General features: G+C 45.4%; 1 protein-coding gene across 6 annotated transcripts in view; it reads left to right on the plus strand.

The window, feature by feature from the left end:
- Positions 1 to 795: 795 nt before the first annotated feature.
- Positions 796 to 19,234, plus strand: part of LOC140906245 (uncharacterized) — a 106,743-nt gene continuing 88,304 nt past the window's right edge. For all 6 annotated transcript variants that reach the window (XM_073329827.2, XM_073329829.2, XM_073329828.2 and 3 more), the window contains exons 1-4: positions 796 to 900; positions 17,080 to 17,207; positions 18,309 to 18,496; positions 18,734 to 18,843. In XM_073329827.2, coding sequence (XP_073185928.2) covers positions 17,107 to 17,207; positions 18,309 to 18,496; positions 18,734 to 18,843 — 399 coding nt within the window. In that variant the 5' untranslated portion in view covers positions 796 to 900; positions 17,080 to 17,106. The remainder of the gene's footprint in view (positions 901 to 17,079; positions 17,208 to 18,308; positions 18,497 to 18,733; positions 18,844 to 19,234) is intronic.

The following is a 19,234-nucleotide window of genomic DNA, read 5'->3' on the forward strand; positions in this document are numbered from 1 at the left end:
CAGAGGCTGCTCGGGGGCGGGGGTGACGTGGGGGGCAGGGGATGTGGGGGGCGGGGGTGATGTGAGGGGTGACGTGGGGGGCGGGGGGTGATGTGGGGGCGGGGCTCAGAGGCTGCTCGGGGGCGGGGGGTGACGTGGGGGGCAGGGGATGTGGGGGCGGGGGGTGATGTGAGGGGTGATGTGAGGGGTGACGTGGGGGCGGGGGGTGACGTGGGGGGGTCAGAGGCTGCTCGGGGGCGGGGGGTGACGTGGGGGGCAGGGGATGTGGGGGGCAGGGGTGATGTGAGGGGTGACGTGGGGGGCGGGGGGTGATGTGGGGGCGGGGCTCAGAGGCTGCTCGGGGGCGGGGGGTGACGTGGGGGGCAGGTGATGTGGGGGCGGGGGGTGACGTGGGGGGCAGGTGATGTGGGGGCGGGGGTGATGTGAGGGGTGACGTGGGGGGGTCAGAGGCTGCTCGTGGGCGGGGGGTGACGTGGGGGGCAGGGGATGTGGGGGGCGGGGGTGATGTGAGGGGTGACGTGGGGGGCGGGGTGACGCTGTTCTGACGGGGGCTGGGCGTGGGGACCCCCCAACGAGCGGAGTCACTTCGAGGCGCCAGGCCCCGCCCCCCGCGAGCCCCTGAGCGCTGTCCCGGTGCAACCCGCAGCCCGCTGCCGCCTTTCGGTTTCGTTTCCCTCCCTTCCCGCGACGCCGGCCTGGCGCCCGCCCACCCCAACCCCCAGCAGCCAATCAACGGCCGCCGAGCGCCACGTGCCCGGGTGCGAGAGGAGCGCAGCGGATTGGCTGGCCAGCCCGGATCACGTGGGGTGCGGGCCGCGAGCTGGGCGGGAGCGAAGGCCGGTGACTGCGCGGCCGGGGCGCGGGCCTGAGCGCGGGAAAGCGTCGCGCCAGCTGGAGCCGGTGAGAACCGCCCTGCGCCGGCGGGGGGAGGGGCACCGCCCTGCGCCGGCGCCCCCGTGCGGTGACCGGGCCCAGGCGGGGGCGCCTGGCGCAGGCCCTGCCACGCGCCGAGCGGCTGGTTCCCCCCGGCCCGATCCCCCGCCCGCCGGTGGGGATGCGGCGGTGACCTCCCGGGGTCCCTCCCGGCCCCCGCGGTCGGCGGCTCCCCGTGTGGGGGGGGGCGCGGCTCCCCGTGTGGGGGGGGCGCGGCTCCCCGTGTGTGGGGGGCGCGGCGCCCCGTGTGTGGAGGGGGGCGCGGCGCCCCGTGTGTGGGGGGGGGCGCGGCGCCCCGTGTGTGGGGGGGGGCGCGGCTCCCCGTGTGTGGGGGGGGGCGCGGCTCCCCGTGTGTGGGCGCGGTGCCCCGTGGGGGGAGGGGGGCGCGGTGCCCCGTGGGGGGAGGCGCCCCGTGGGGGGAGGGGGGCGCGGTTCCCCGTGGGGTGAGGCGCCTCGAGGGGCTGGCGTGGGCGGGCTCCGGTCCGGCGAGCGGGAGGGAAGGGGCTAAGGTGCCGGAGGCGAGGCTCCAGGCTCAGCCCCTGTCGCAGAGCGCGGGCCCCCTGCCCCCGCGGCGTCGTGTCCCGCGGGCAACAGCCGCGCTTGCTTGCTTGGAAAGCGAGTATTGGGGAAAGCTTTTAATGTATTTTAATTTCTTCTAAGGTGATTTTTAACAGACAGACTCATTTGACCCGCTGGCTCTCTGTGGACTGCAGTTTGGGAAGCACTGCCCGAGTTCATTTAGCACTTCTACTTGCTTATTCCTTTATGAAATAGAAGTAAAATATGTATGGTTTTAATACCAGGTACATAAACCCTCTTCTGTTGGGCCTAAGCCAGCTACTAAGTATCAGGGGTTAGGAAGAAACTTTTTCTTACCTCCTTGTTTGTCTTGGGTATTTAGATTGTCATCTCTCTGGGGTTGAGACTCTCACTACCTATTTGTATGAGATCTGATGAGTTGGGGCCACTAGGCATTGCTGTAAGACAATGAATAAAGTTATCCACTTTGGAGTTCCTTGCACTTTCCTCTGATACTTCAGAGACAGTAAACTGAGCTAGATGGACATTGGTCTATCCAGGTGTGGCAATTGCTTTGTCCCCTCCTCTTCTGCCTTTTTTTTTTTTGGTCCATGTCACCTCTTCTCTCTCAGGGGTACGGCCACAGGTCTTCAGTATGGGTCCTCACCAGTCTGTAGCTATAGGGAGTAGAATCTGAGCTGCTTGGACAGCTGACATGGGACTAGTCCCCACATTCTGGAGACTCCTTAGTTTTGTTCTGCCTCCTGTAACATCTACTGCAAGAGAGAGAATTAAAAAACAAAAAAAAAACACCCTGAAGAGTCAGTTTGTCTCCTGCCTGGAATTACTGTAACCCCTTCCCCCTGGCAGCTCAGACTAGGAGGATGCTGGAGAAAGGTCCAAATGGAAGACCAAAGCTCTGTTCCTCCTGGTCTGTATCCAGGATGGAGAAGGAATGGTGTGTGTATTGTGCACTCCAGCTGTCTCATCTGCAAGGTCAGAAAGGTTTTACTTTTGCCACCTTAACCTGCCCCAGGAGCTGGTTCCTCATCTGTGGGGAGTCTGACAGCCAGGTTGTGAATGTCTTGAAGAATGGAGAGAGCTCTTCTCCTGGAGGCAGTTACCCCAGGCTGCTGCCTTTTGATGTACAGGGAACTCATAAGCAACCCATGGCTGAATCTGTCACAGACAAAGCAGGCTGGTAAGACAGTTACATGTGTGTTCCCTCCTGCAGCGCAAGTCCTCAGTGGGCAGTTTGATTTCCTTTGTTTAGCCCCAGGGGAAGTCAGGAATTCTTCATGGAGGTGGGAAGAAATTCCTCTGTGGGCTATGGAGCTCTTGGATTTGGTGTAGAACATGGTCTTGGACACCATCCGATGGTCCAGGGGCATCTACATCGAACACCTCACCAGCCACCAACAGTACCGGGAGATGTGTGCCGGTACGACATTGTGCATCAATTATGAGAAAGCGACCAAGAGACTTTTTCCATTGGACCATATGAGCTGGAACCATAAACTCACTGAACATTAAATCTCACCAAATGAGGGCAAATCTATCCTCCTCATCGTATCCACTGATTATACGAACATCATACCCCCATATCTCCATGTCTGTACTTTGACCGTTAACCTTTTACCCCCAATCGAGGATATTGCAGATTATGTATTCCTTACGCCACCTGTTCCTAAACCGAACTTCACACCCCTTGACAATCTGTACCTTATTCCCTGATAACCAGAAACTTCTATGCTTAAACTCTGTACTGTTTTCTTTTTATTTTAACATCTTAATAAAATTATTAGCACTTTTACCTCAGAGGCTGCCATCTCGAGAGCCCCAGGCAGTAGCTGCATTGTCTCCTTACATGCATCCTATGCACTCTCAAATGGGCAAAGATAAAGAGATGCCTGCTAGAAGAAGAGGTTCACGGGATTCAGGTTTCCAATCCCCATTTTCCCTAAAGAAGTAAAATTTGAAAAAGGGGAAAAGGGTTCAAGAAATTGTCTCAGAAACTTAGGAGAAAACTGGTCTGTTCTTCTGGGGATAGCTGTTCCATTGGCTGATCACCAGAGTTTAAAAGCTCTGCTCACAAGGTTTTCATACTTGGAAAGAAAAAGCTTAAAGGGACGAGAATTGTTTGTGTCTGGTTCTTCATCATTTGATTCATTTTCATCCTCCTCTTCATGCCATCAAAGAAAAAACTGGCTAGGAAATCTGTTCAATCTAAGTCAGAGAGAAGTTAAGTGGAAACTCAAGATCTTCACAAGAGAGAGATGAAACTCTCAATCTCAGCATCTGAAACGCAGGATGAAGCAATGCAAGAGGAATTTTTTTCCAGCTTAATCATTTGAGAAGACGTTACAAAAGGTGATTAGATACTTGGGTATTCTGTCAGATGAGCCCATTAAAAAAGATTCTTAGGAGGGAGAAGAGGAGATTGCTACAGAAATTGCAAAAAAAAAAAATTCCCAGCCTGTTTAAAATCTGAACCACACATTCCCCTTCACATCTTTTTGAAAAAAATAATTAAATCTGAAAGGGAAACACCGTCAAAGTCTTTGAGATTGTAGACTTTTTTGGGAAGCCTGGAGAAAATGCATTATAGACAAGCAGATCTTGGGTCTCTTCCCAAAGTGGACAGGGCAGTTTCAGCACTAGTCAAAGACACTGCTATCCAAATGGAAGGGGACTTTTTCCCAAAAGAACCCAACAACCGTAGAATGGAAATACCACTGTGCCATACGTTTGAGGCTGCATCTTCCCCTCTGAGGTCTTCTGCTGTTGCAACATTTTTTGCAATAGTAATACAGGTCTGGACTGAGTTTGGTAGCCAGACTGCCAAAAAAAGTTAGGATAGATCAATGAGGTTCAGAGTTAAAGAAAATCTCAGTGGCTTGAGCATTCATAGCCAATGCAACCAGAGAAGCTTTGGAGGTCGTGGCACGTGCTGAAGACATGAATGTGATGACCAGATGGCACCTCTGGTTATGAGCCTGGAAGGGTGATATATGCCAAAAATGTTAGTGGCTTTGAAATATTCAGAGGTCAGTTATTGGGGAGCTGTTAGACAACGTGGTGATGGAATCCTCAGATAAATCAAAAAAGACCTTACTGAACCCTCCTAACGCCAAAGCTGCAAAAAAGGATAGCTGACCTTATTACAGGTCTAAATATTTTTTTCATGGCTACTCCTAAGTATGGTAGGTGAGATTGCAGCAAAAGCAAAGGGAACAAGTCTAAACCTGGAAAGAGCAGAGACTAGTCTTCCTGCAATGCAAATTCCAACACTAGAAATAGTGCCTGATAATGGTAGGAGAGGTCTGACAAGCCCCACCTAGTGGGGAGACTTAAAATTCAAGGACCAATGGCCTCTCTCCACATCAGACAGATGAGTCCTGCATGTGATTTGATAAGGTTGCATCATAGAACTTTCAAACAAAAAAAGGTCTCTGTGCCTGAAAGCACCTCAACATTCAGGGTTTTAGCTAATTGTCCCATTCTGTTGCGTTTTATGTCAAGGGTACTATTAAGGGCTGAACACTTCAATAGTCTACTCAGTAGACCATCCACAGTCAATCTGGGTGTCCTTGATCAATTATCCGAGAAACCCATTGTCACGTTATTGACTTGAACTGGGACCATATAGAACATGGTTGCAACCAAGGTCCTGTAGTGGCACCAAATCTTGTATAAAGGGGGTCAAATGAGGTATCTAAGACAAGGTTATGGTTTGCTGTTTATGATTGTGTTGTCTATATGTGTGTATCATTTTTGTAGTTGAAGTTATGAATATTGGCTCTATACTGTCTGTATTTCAAACTTCTGCTATGCTTCTGGATGACACCCCAGACAGGTTGGTGTCAGCTCTGCCTAGCCTGCTTGATGGCCCATTAAGGACCATCCGCTATACAACTGACCCATTGAGGGAAGGCAGACGCCTTGCAACTCAGCAAGGTAGGCAGGGACATGCCTATGGACAGAACTCTGAGGTTTTTAAGGGCATGTGATGGACAGCTTGTCTTTGGAACAAAGAAAGACACACCACATGGCAAGAGAATATAAAAAGCTGCTGCAGCTCCTCCATCCTGTATTCAGTCCTGCTTCTTACCTCTGGAGGAACTTTGCTACACTGAAGCTTTGAACCAAGGACTGAAAGACCCATCCCAGCTGGGGATGTTCTCCAGAGACTTGATTTGAACCTGCAGTTTATTCTCTCACTGCTGCAAATCTGAACCAAGAACTTTGTCATTACTGTATGTAACTGATTCCGTTTAACCAATTCTAGCTCTCATCTATATCTTTTTCTTCTTATGAATAAACCTTTAGATTTTAGATTCCAAAGGATTGGCAACAGCGTGATTTGTGGGTAAGATCTCATTTGAATATTGACCTGGGTCTGGGTCCTTTGGGATCGAGAGAACCTTTTTTCTTTTACTAGGGTGTTGGTTTTCATAACCATTTGTCCCCATAATGAGTGGCACTGGTGGTGATATTGGGAAACTGGAGTGTCTAAAGAAAAGGAGTACTTGTGGCACCTTAGAGACTAACCAATTTATTTGAGCATGAGCTTTCGTGAGCTACAGCTCACTTCATGAAGTGAGCTGTAGCTCACGAAAGCTCATGCTCAAATAAATTGGTTAGTCTCTAAGGTGCCACAAGTACTCCTTTTCTTTTTGCGAATACAGACTAACACGGCTGTTCCTCTGAAACCTGGAGTGTCTAAGGGAATTGTTTGTGTGACTTGTGGTTAGTCAGTGGTGTAAAACCAAAGTCTTCTCTGTCTGGCTGGTTTGGTTTGCCTTGGTGTGCACGGGAACCCCAGCCTTGGGCTGTAACTGCCCTGCTTTAAGCAGTTTGTCCTGAATTGGCACTCTCAGTTGGGTCCCACCAGAACCAGTGTAGTTAGACCCATCAAAGAGGATCTCGACCTCCCTCCATCAGTTGAAGAAGTCATGAAAGCCATCAAACAATTGAACCCTGGCAAAGCATCTGGAAAGGATGGTATTTCAGCAGAATTGTACAAAGTAGCAGGCCTAAAGGGTATCAAAGTATTTCACGCCATCTTGTCTAGCATTTGAGAGGAAGAAGAAATGCCACAAGACTTCAACGATTATATTATTTTATCACTGTTTAAAAACAAAGGCAGCAAAGCTGACTGTAGAAACTACAGAGACATTTCTTTTCTCTGTATGGCATGGAAAATACTAGCTCGCATTCTACTGAACAGACTCATTGTGAACGTATCTGAGGAGAATCTTCCAGAAGCGCAGTGTGGTTTCAGACCAGGTTGTAGTATTATGGACATGATCTTTGTCATAAGGCAAGTCCAGGAAAAATGTTTGTTTAGAGCAGAACATGGACCTGTATGCAGTTTTCATTGACTAGACCAAAGCTTTTTGATACCATCAACAGATAGGGTATATGGGCTATTATACATAAACTGGGTTGCCCAAGAAGGTTCATACAAATCATCTGTCTGTTCTATGGCCACATGACAGTGCAAGTGCTCCCCAATAGTGACTCTTATGCATTTGAAATCTCAAATCTAGTGAAGCAAGACTGTGTACTTGCTCCAATGCTTTTCAGCTTGTTCTTTCACTGTGTCCTCAGCCATGCCACAAGGGACTTGGATCAGGAGATATACATCTGCTGCTGCCTCGGTGGCTCCCTCTCTAAGACCAAGACACTTGAGAAACTTCTTGTGGAGGCACTTTTTTGCAGATGACTGCTCCTTGATAGCCCATAGACGTGACAACCTTCAGGTCATCATTGATAGGTTTTCTGCAGCATCCCAGCTCTTTAGCCTCACCATCACTCTCGGGAAGACAGAAGTCTTGTTCCAGCTAGCACCTCATTCCAATGCCCTAGTACCAGCCATCTTCATCCAAGGCACACAGCTGGAAAATGTGGATCAGTTCAAGTATTTGTGTAGCACCCTCTTGAGTGATGGTTCCCTGGATAAGGAAATTACTAATTCTGGAGGCAAAGTCAGGCAGGTCCTTGACCAACTCTGAACAAAAGTCCTTAACCAACACAACATTCGTGTCTCCACCAGAATGAAGATCTACAGTGCTGTGGTTCTAACATCTCTCCTTTATGTATCTGAGACTTGGACTTTTTATAGACAGCACATTCAATAGCTTGAGCAATTTCACATGTGCTCCCTCCACTCAATAATGAGCATTCGCTGGCAGGACAGAGCGACCAATATTAAGGTCCTTGAGAGAGCAAACACAACCAGCATTGAAGAAATGCTACTGAGACCACAATGTAGGTGGATCAGACATGTCATCAGAATGGAAGACCACCGTCTCCCAAAACAGATCTTGTATGGGGAGCAGAGTCTGGCAAAAGAAAGAAGGGTCCTCCGTATAAGCACTTCAAAGATAACCTGAAGAACAGTCTCCAGTGATCTGGCATCAGTCTCAACTCAAGCAAATGCCTTAGAACAGGATTCACTGGCGTTCTCTAGTAAGATCAGCATTTATCAGGTTTGAGTGGATTAGGCAAAATCTTGAGGCTGCATGTGAAAGACGCCACAGAGCTGCATCATCAAAAATCATAGATATGGACTTCCCATGCCCTTGGTGTGGCCGACTCTGTGCATCAGGGTTTGGATTTTGGAGTGATATGCTTAACCATAAATGAGAATTGTAACAATATCGTCGTCTTTGTCAGCGATGGACTACTAACACTAATAAGGGGACTCTTAGAGGGTTCCTTTCTCTCGCAGTTAACTAAGCAATTATCTGTGTGTGCTTGCAAATTAACAGGGTTATAAGGAATAGCCAGCATGGATTTGTCAGTAACAGGTCATGCCAAACCAACCTAATTTCCTTCCTTTGACAGGGTTACTGGCTTAATGGATGGGGGAAGCAGTAGAAATGATACAGCCTGATTTTTAGGAAGGCTTTTGACACTATTCCACATGATATTTGCATAAGCAAACTAGGAAAAAAAAGGTTTAGATGAAATAACTAAGGTGGGTGCACAACTTGTTGAAAGACCACACTGAAAGAGCAGTTATCAGTGGTTCGCTGTCCAAACTGGGAACATGTATCTTGTGGAGTCCAGCAGGGGTCAGTCCTACATTTTCATTAATGACTTGGATAATGGAGTGGAATTTGTTTATAAAATGACCCCAGGTTGAAAGGGGTTGTGCAAGCACTTTGGAGAGTCGGCTTAGAAGTCAAAATGATCTTGATAAATTAGAGAACTGGTCTGAAATCAAGATGAAATTCAAAGACAAGTGCAAAGTACTACATTTTAGAAGGAAAAATCAAATGTACAAGCCAAAAAACCCCCAAAAAACAGCTGGCTAGGTGGTAGTACTGCTGAAAAGAATCTGGGGGTTATAGTGGATCACAAATTTAATGTGATGCAGTTGTGAAAAAGGCTAATATAACCCTGGGGTGTATTAATAGGAGTGTTGTATGTGAGACCCAGGAGGTAATTTTCCCACTCTGCTTACACTGTTGCGGCCTCAGCTGGGAGTATTGTCCAAATCTGGGTACCACACTTTAGGAAAGATGTGGACAAATTGGAGAGAGTCTAGAGGAGAGCAACAAAAGTGAAAAAAGGATTAGAAAATCTGACCTAAGAAGAAAGACTTTTTAAAAAAAACAAAACCTAAAAACCCATGTTTAGTCTTGAGAGAAGAAGACTGAAGGGGAATTTTGTAACAATTTTCAAATATGTTAAGGGCTTTTTATAAAGAGGATGGTGATCAATTGTTCTCTGTGTCCACTGAAGGTAGGAGAAGTCTACAGCAAGGGAGAATTAGGGTAGAAATTGAGAACAACTTTTTAACTATAAGGGTAGTTAAACTTGAATAGACTTCCAAAGAAGTTGAGAAATTCCCATTATTGGATGTTTTTATGAACAGGTTAGACAAACATCTATCGGGGTGGGCTAGGTTTACTTGGTCCAGTGTCAGCACAGGGGGATGGACTTGAAGATTTCTCGAGGTCCTTTCCAGCCCTACATTTCTGATTCTGTAGTGCTCTGAAACCCACAGTTGTAAGCTTGACAGGGTTGGCTTTTGCCTGAAGTGCTGCCTCAGCCATGGAGCTCTCATGATGAACTTGCTGTGTCTTCCAAAGAGACTGCTTTGCTAGTCTCCCTGAGGGTTGTGGAGGTAGAGAAAGAGTCATTAAGCTCAAGAATCTCCTCAGTGGTTTGTCTATCACAATGCCTGTGATTGTGTGTCTGAACTCTTACTGATACTAGCATTTTCAACATCTGTTGCCAGTGCCTTAACATCAGAGTTTCCAGCATTGATGGCTTCTGGCTCTGGGGATCCTGTGTCAGATGCTCCAAGCAATTGAAGCTTTGGTGTCACAATATTAGTTTTTCTGTCCATGATGTTGTGTTGGTTGTGCTGGGGATTGGGTCCTAGTGTTTGTCAGCTTGCTCATTTCTTCAGAGGTAAGTCTACCATATCCTTATGAACCACAGGCATATTGGCTTTATTGGGCAATGTGAGCTCAACAATGTATGTCTCAAGATTCGTTTATGCTCGTCTGGAAGGGGGGAAAAAGAACCTCAAGACATTCTTGCTGGCAGCTGACTTTTTTTAGCCATGATTTTCAGAGGATTGGGAGGGTCAAAAGATCCCAGACAGCCCTATCCCAGAGGGTTCCCATCTGTATTCTCTTCATCAGATTATGCTGTAACATCACCAACGTCTTCTCTTGCTCTCCCCTTCTGAATGACTTAAAATCTTTTGGAAGAAGTCTTGGAGGCTGAGACATTGGGCCAAGAAGAACACCAGATCAAAAAAAAGTCTCTCATGTTCAACATCCATTAGATAAAGCAACCTGGCAGAGTGGCCCTCCCAATAAATGAGGGGATTTTTTTTTAACGGGCAAAACAATCTTTCGTTAATTCCAGCTTCCATATCCTCTCCATCTAAGGCTGAAACCTGTGGGTATCTGGTTCCTCAAGGACTTGAATATTTCTATTTCAGTTGCCACAGAGAAATCAACTTTTTGATTCCTCTTGTTTCTCACTACCCACTTCTGGGGAGGGAAGTCAAAAGCTAACTACCAAGTAACACTAGCTAAGTTTCTCACCTGGGACAAACTCTCTTCTCTTGATAAAGGCCCTTAAAAATTTCTGGAGATCAGAAAGCCTTTGGCCAAAAGCCTTTTGCTCTCTGAAGTTGAAATCGTTCTCCATCTGGGTACGATTGAAGGAAAGTCTTCCAGTTCCTTTGTTCTGTGCTGTTGGTACTTCATCTCAGACAACTCAGTTTCTTTCCTAGCTCTATGACCGGTTTCAGAGTAACAGCTGTGTTAGTCTGTATTCGCAAAAAGAAAAGGAGTACTTGTGGCACCTTAGAGACTAACCAATTTATTTGAGCATGAGCTTTTGTGAGCTACAGCTCCGATGAGCTACAGCATCCAATGAAGTGAGCTGTAGCTCACGAAAACTCATGCTCAAATAAATTGGTTAGTCTCTAAGGTGCCACAAGTACTCCTTTTCTTTTTCCTAGCTCTAAAAGAGTTCATAAGATTATCATTTTAGCTTCTCTTCCTCCTGTCTGGAATTCCGTTGTGTGCTCACCCTACCTCAGGACTTTCCTCCTGTCTGTGCGCTGTCACTGTCCTGAGTCTTAAATATGGTGCTTGCCAAACTAATGGAACCAGCGTTAATGGAATGGTCCCTGCATAGTCTCTTGCAAAAGACTGCATTCCTGATGGTGATTGTATCAGCCCAGAGAAGCTGTGGGATACAGGTACTGATATATGGTGGATCAGTAATCATGTTCTGCAGGGATGTGGTGGTCCTCTGTTCTCTAGTTCATCTCTGAAGTGATCTCTGCTTTCCACTTAGACAGTTGTGTTAATGGAAGGGAGGCTCCGTTACATGTTTAGATAAGTCTATGAGGTAATTTTTTTTTTAAACCTGAGGACCCAAGTTTAGCCTCCTAAATGTGGCCTGAATTTCATGCTGAGCTCCTGCAGCTTCCAGTACAATCAATTTAGGGGCCTGCCTAACTTGAAACATCTGTTGTGAAAACATTGGTTTGTTAGTCTCTAAATAGGACTAAACTAGAGATTGTTGCCTGTTCTTGGAACCAGCCAAGAAATAACCACAAAGGTTGAACTAAAGCAGAACTGAGGGCTGATTTATTGTTTGCTTCCCTTATTTACGCAATTATACTCTCTCACACATTCCATTCATACTGGTGGCAGGCTGCAGGTCCAGATGTTCCTTTCGATCTTAGGTGACTGAGACTGGCCAGGTTCCAGGTTCCCAGAGATCGAGCCGCTAGGCGACTAAAACCCCTGACGTCCCTTCGGATACATGGGAGGGCTTTACTGCTTCCGATCCGGTCCTGAGTTTCTGCTGTCATAGGTTACATCTCTCTCTGTCCGCTACTGCCGTAGGTTTATATACAGTCCCATATACACCTTGATTATCCTTACACGGTAATATTTCGGTTCAAGCCTTGCGATTGGTTTCTTACACTCACTATCTCGCTCGTTCCTTACATATTGATTACATATTCATAAGCATGAATACAATTGGTAGTATAGCTTTAAGCAAGCCCTTAAGAGCTTCCGCTGGTTGTGGTTTTGTAACAACAGGAAACCTACACAGATGCAGAAACCTACACAGACAGATTCGGGGGAGGGACGCGGCATGGGCTGTCCCTCCTCCCTATGGAGCAGAAGCTGCTTCTGCCTGGCAGAGGCCAAGCCATGGACGGGGCCGTGTCCGGCTACAGAGATCACCCAGATTATTTGTTGTGCATGGAGGATACTAGACGTTGCCTAATTTCTATTCTAAGACTGTCCAAGTTGATGCATGCTATGAGCTAGAGATCTCACTCTACCAGGTCTAAGATGCGCTCTACCACATGTCTCAAACGTTTCTGTTTTAGTGATATGTAAGGCAGCTTTCTGGGTTTGTGTCCAGACCTTCCTGCGCCAGAACTCTATGGGGAAGTAGTTCTGGCATACTGCTAGTAGAGCTTAGAAATAACAGGATAGATAGTTGGGCTTCTCGCTCTTGTATGTCCTGCCCGGGGTGCGTACAAATGAACACTGTTCTCCAGAAAGTGTAGGCTCTTTCCCCTGTAGTGGTAACCAACGCAGGCAAATAATCCCAAGCCATAGATGCTATGTTAATTGACCACGTATTATTTTGAATTGCAGTAGCAACCAAAGCCTTCGTTTGGGATGTGGGGCCCCATTGTGGTAGGCACTGAACTAGCACGTCCATTTGAAAGACATTGTCTCTGCCCCAGAGAGCTAACAACTTTCTGACAGACATCGGGAGGGAGCAGGGCTGGGGTGAGGGAGAGGGTACCAGTGTAACAAGTTTTAAGATCCTCTAGGATGCTAGAGGAGTATGAAGACTTAACACACCAGGTTTTAAATCTAGCTTCAATCCTTTCTGCTTTTTCTTCTTCTGGTGAATAAGGAGTTGTTGACGTTAACCCAAATGCTGGAATAGTTAAGTGCTGGTAGGCAAGAGATGATTGCGATGGCAGTGGCCACTGATGCTCATCTAGTTAGTAATGAATATAAAACCTCTTCAGAGTGACAGATTTAAGCTGGTAAATGATAAACATAAACTACTAGTCACAAGTCATTGATTAAAAGATCAGTATGAGCTTTTGGAAGTTTGTGTGGGATGCATTTTTCCCCTCCTTTCTTAATGACTGAATAGTTGGATGTAGACTTGCTGATTCCTGGAACTTCCAGGCATGGGCTAATCCTTCACTCCTTGTGTGGGCAAAATGCCCATTTGCCTTTGTAAGAGCTGCTGTATTGGTCCTTGAGTTTGTATGATGCTAAGAGTCGGTGAGCTGCTGTCTGTCAGATGAGACATAAAACCAGGGTCTAGTCCAGTTTTCATTAAAGATCTGTGGCTTTTTTGTTAACTCAGTGCTCTGGCCAAATTTCTTCTGGCCTAAATAACTAATGATGTTTCAGCATAATGGAGCAGGTGATATGGGACTCAATGGTAAAGAATTAAAGGAGGGTAATTTAATCCCAATCAACATGGGTTTATGGAAAATCACACTAGATAATTTTTTTGAGATTACAAGTTTAGTGGGTAAAGGAAATAGTGTTGAGGTAACATACAGTAACTGCTCACTTAAAGTTGTCCTGGTTAATGTTGTTTTGTTGTTAGGTTGCTGATCAATTTAGGGAACATGCTCGTTTAAAGTTGTGCAATGCTCCCTTATAACGTTGTTTGGCAGCCGCCTGCTTTGTCCACTGCTTGCAGGAAGAGCAGCCCATTGGAGCTAGCTGGTGGGGGCTTCGAACCAGGGTGGGCTGACAGCCCCCAGTCAGCTCCCTGCTCCCCTAAGTTCCCTGTGCAACAGCTGCCCAGCAGGCTAGCAATTGCCAGCAGTTCAGCTGTCGCTCCCGCACTGCCCTGTGCTGCTCCTGCCCTCTGCCTTGGAGCTGCTCCGGGAGCCTCCTGCTAGCTGTGCAAGTGGCGGGGGTGGGGCGGGAAGAGGGGTGCTAATGTCAGGGTTTCGTCCTCTCCCCTGCTCGTTTACCCCATCGGGCCATCTCCATGGAGTGGGAGCGGGGGGGACACGACGGGGCTCAGGACAGAGGGACCTTGCTGGCAGCAGCTGCTGTCTCAATTTGCTGATCTACTTAAAAGGGAATCAGAGTAGCAGCCGTGTTAGTCTGTATTTGCAAAAAGAAAAGGAGTACTTGTATTTGTTAGTCTCTAAGGTGCCACAAGTACTCCTTTTCTTTTTAAAAAGGAATGTACTTAGAGTGGGGCCAGCGTACTTAAAGGGGCAGTGCACGTCTGTCTCTCTCTCACACACGGTGTGTCTTTCTGTCTGTCTCTGATATGCTCTCTCCCCTCCCTGCATTCGCGCTGCCTTGTAGAGTGTGAGGCTACATTAACAACGTGTTGAGCCTTGAGGGCTCAGCAGAGTGCTAGTTCATCATTCAGCAGTAGGGCATTCCCTGGGAAATATCCCACCCTATTCAATGCTCTGACTCCACCACCTCAACCAGGCTTCACAATCATCATTGCTGTGTACAGTATTAAATTGTTTAAAACTTATACTCTGTGTGTGTGTATGTGTGTAAAATATAGTCATTTGTCTGGCCAAAAAATTTCCCTGGAACCTAGCTACCCTCCCCCCCCCATTTACATTCATTCTTACGGGGAAATTGGATTTGCTTAACATCGTTTCACTTAATCGCATTTTTCAGGAACATAACTACGTTAAGCGAGGAGTTACTGTACTTGGATATTTGTAAGGCATTTGATTTGGTACTGCAAAACATTTTGATTAAAAAAACGAGCATGATATAAAATTAACATGGCATACATTACATGGATTAGGAGCTGGCTAGCTGGGAATCACTGAGCAGGTGTGTTTCTAGTGGGGTGCCGCAGGGGTCAGTTCTTGGCCCCTATGGTATTTAACATTTTTTATGAATGACTTGGAAGAAAACATAAAACCATCACTGATAAAGTTTGCAGACGACCCAAAAATTGGGGAAGGGGTTAAATAATGAAGAGGATAGGTCACTGATACAGAGTAATCTGGGTTGATTGATAAAATGGGCACAAGCAAACAAAATGCATTTTAATATAGGTAAATGTATACATCTAGGAACAAAGAATGTAGGCCATACATACAGTATGGGGGGACTATATCCTGAAAAAGATTTGGAAGCTGTGGTGTATAATCAACTGAACATGAATTCCGAGTGTGATGCTGTGGTGCTAATGTGATCTTTGTGTGGTGCAAAAGTGCTAATGTGATCTTTGGATGCATTAACAGAGAAATCTTGAGTAGAAATAGAGGCGCTGTTTTACCTCTGTATTTGGCACTGGTTTGACCACTGCTTGAATTCTGTGTCCAGTTCTGATGTCCGCAGTTCAAGATGGATGTTCATAAATTGGAGAGGGTTCAGAGAAGAGTCTTTAGAAAGATTAAAGGACAGGAAAATTACACTTTATAGTGATAGACTCCAGGAGCTCAATCTATTTAGCTTAAAAAAGAGAAGGTTAAGGGGTGGCTTGATTACATTCTATATGTGTCATAAATGTAAAGAGAAGGGTAATCACCTTTCTGTATACAGTGCTATAAAATCCCTCCTGGCCAGAGGCAACATCCTGTTACCTGTAAAGGGTTAAGAATCTCAGCTAACCTGGCTGGCACCTGACCCAAAGGACCAATAAGGGAACAAGATACTTTCAAATCTTGAGGGGGAAAAGGCTTTTGTTTGTGCTCTTTGTTTACATGTTTGTTCTCTCTTGGGACTGAGAGAGGCCAGACAGAAATCCATCTTCCCCAACCCATCCTAATCCAAGTCTCCAATATTACAACCAGTAGAGGTAAGCCAGGCAAGGCGGATTAGTTTATCTTTTGTTTTATGTGAATTTTCCCTGTGTAAAGAGGGAGGTTTATTCTTGTCTTCTGTAACTTTAAGGTTTTGCCCAGAGGTGGATCCTCTGTGTTTTGAATCTGAATACCCTGTAAAGTATTTTCCATCCTGATTTTACAGAGGTGATTCTTTTACCTTTTCTTTAATTAAAATTCTTCTTTTAAGAACCTGATTGATTTTTTCATTGTTCTTAAGATCCAAGGGTTTGGGTCTGTGTTCACCTGTACAAAATGGTGAGGATTCTTATCAAGCCTTCCCCAGGAAAGGGGGTGTAGGGCTTGGGGGGATATTTTGGGGGAAGATGTCTCCAAGTGGTCTGTTTCCCTGTTCTTTGCCTTGGCTTTGAACAGTATGCTGCCACCACCAAGTGTTTTAAACAAAGTTTGTACCTTGGGGAAGTTTTTAACCTAAGCTGGTAAGAAGCAGCTTAGGGGGTCTTTCATGTGGGTCCCCACATCTGTACCCTAGAGTTCAGAGTGGGGAAGGAACCCTGACAATATATATCTATGTAAGGAAGAAATACTTGATAATCAACTCTTCAATCTAGTAGAGAAAGGTATAACACGATCCAATGACTGTGAAAGTTGAAGCTAGTCAAATTCAGACAGGTAATAAGGCATACATTTTTTAACAGTGAGGGTAATAAACCATTGGAACTGTTTATCAAGAGTTGTGGTGGATTCCCCATCATTGGCAATTTTAAATCAAGATTGGATGTTGATCTGAAAATTATGCTCTAGGAATTATTTTGGGGAAGTTCTCTGACTTAGTTATACAGAAGGTCAGACTAGATGACCACAGTGTTCCTCTCTGGCCTTTGAATCTATGAAAAGGACACTCTTTTTTAGGACCAGAAAATTAATAATGATTGTATAATGTTGTTGTGTGCAAGATCTACGACGTTCTATACCAAGGTTGGTTATATTTCCATAATGGGCATGGAAATATATACATAATTTGTTAAGCCTTTGGGATCCTTGGGCTGGAAAGCACTGTATAACTGAGGGACCCTAGAAAGAAAAAGCTATGTTAACTTTACTTGTTGGCCGTGGAACTTGGTCCTCCACTTTTGACCCTGGACTGCTTCTTCAGTTCACTTTGTGGATGGTGATATTTGATGTTTCTGGGATAAATGCATTGAAGGGTTGTAGATAAAGTGGGAGTGTTTTTGTGAGCGGTATGAAACTTACATGCTTCATTCACTTTATTTTTAATTTATTTTTCCCCCCTCCAGATGTAAAGGAAGCTCGTATTCTCTGAAATGGCAACCATCTGCCAAACGCACGGAGGGGGGCTCAACCAGTGTCACCTGCGCAGTATAGGCCGCAAAGCTTCTGTCTTCGGTGTTGCAGAGGTTATCCAGTGAGTACTGTGTAAGACAGCTCTTGGGCTGCTCTGCTCAAGAATGAACACTACATGCTGGGATTTGTATTTTATGGGCTGTGTTCCATGTTAAATATGAGTGGCGATGGTCCATATTGTAGACTGTGTCCAGTATTGAGACTAACTTGTTATGGTGTGAGTCTGATTTGATAGAGTATGTTTCTTAGTTTAGTTTAATATTATTAATCGTAGCTTACCTTTGTTTTCTTGATTTTATTTTAGTTTGAGAATTGTAACTCTATCAATTTTATAAATTGTATTGAATTTCTCTCAGTATGGGTCCCAGAACCTTTTGAGGGCCTGGCTTAGATACCAGCTGATCAACCTAAAAGCCTGACCAGCTCCCCTTACAAGTCTTTGGTTCTCACAGCTTGCTTGGACAGTTTTGACTTTGCCACTTTGAATATTTAACAGAACAGTCTTGGCACGGTCAGTGCAGTGGGTTTTTGTTGATTATTTCCCCCCAGATGTATAAGTTGAATCTTTCTTCTTTTCTGCTTATGTTTCCAGTTTCTCTAGGTTCCTTTGTATTATTATTTCTATGCCCTGAGAGGTGTTTGACTCCTCCTACTTTATTATTGCCTGTGAATGTAATTTATTAGCTGTTTGTTCTTTTTTTTTAGATCATTAATAAAAATGCTGTATAAAATCAGCTGTAACTTAGTCCTCACAGTATTCTGTGGACTTAGTACAGACTACCTCTTGCTCCCCTCCTCCCCCATTGGGCTCCTTTAATGTGTGTCAAGTTGGGCAGCCACAGATCAAGACGCCCATAATCACTGGTTACTTCTGAAAATGTGAGCCCTGTGTTCTCTGAAACCACTCCCTATTATGCTGAGTTAGTTTTGCTCTATGCATCTTCTCTGGTAGTGACCAGAAAATGATGATTCATTACTCCAACTGTAATTGAGTTACTAGACCTTGTAAATTCTATTGTACCTATTTGTGGTTCGATGAGAGGTGTTGTCTCTAGCCTCTTGTAATCACGCTGCTTTCCATGAAATCCAGACTTCCGCAGGAGAAGCTATATGTAACAGAGAAAAAAATCTGACTTTTTTTTTTTTTAAACTTTGTTTAAAGTTTTTATAAGGCAGTTACCCTGATTGGAAGAAACAAAGATGTTGTGGACTATTTCATCAGTGGTCCAGTTTCAGAGAGAAGAGATTACATTTCCCGGACTCATGCCAGAGTGATTCGAACCAATGATACTTACAGACTTGTGGATTCCAGTTTGACAGGCGTTTATGTGAACGATGTTAGAATCAATGGTAAGTGTGGAAGGAAGATGTTCAAGGGCATCCAGAGGAATCTTGTGCATTCTTCTCTTTAGGATTAGATGTTAGGATATACATAATAGATCACTTTATTTGATGCTTATTTAACATTTATATTACGGCTTCTTTATCGCCTGATGTAATACATCCAATGATAGTTCTGAATTTTTGAAAAGAATGATCGTTTGTTGTGATGTCTAATATTTTTTTGTTTTTGTTTTAAATTTTCAGGTACAATTAACTTGCAGGAAGGAGATACTGTGACCTTTGGACATCCTGCAGGGAATGGTATCAGGTCTGGAACACAAGTTCGTCAGCCAAATTCAGAATTTTACTTTCTGGTACATTTTATTCCTTTTTTGATCTGTTTTAAGAGTAGCTAAAGCATGGGTCAAATGTGATCCATATTGTTACACAGTGCAGCCTGTGGCTACCCTCCTCCTTAATACAAGGCAGGTCCCGTGGGAACCATGAGTCCTAGCATGCTGTGCTCTATTTTGATCTAAATGTCCTGTCCTCATTGCAGACTGGATGGGGGTGGCTGTGATCTGATTCATGTAAATAAGTTAAGTGTTGCCCTTGTGCTCCTGGCGGGGTCCAATCAGTACATCAAAGTTTTAGAGACCTCTGTTCGAATTAGTGATACTGAAGAGAACTCCCATAAGTTTAGTATTCAGATAACTTGTATTCTTTTAATACATCAGTATAGTTGTTTATGCTACAGACTCTGAG

The sequence above is a fragment of the Lepidochelys kempii genome, chromosome 2, assembly GCF_965140285.1.
Source record: "Lepidochelys kempii isolate rLepKem1 chromosome 2, rLepKem1.hap1, whole genome shotgun sequence".
Classification (NCBI taxonomy): Eukaryota; Metazoa; Chordata; order Testudines; family Cheloniidae; genus Lepidochelys; species Lepidochelys kempii.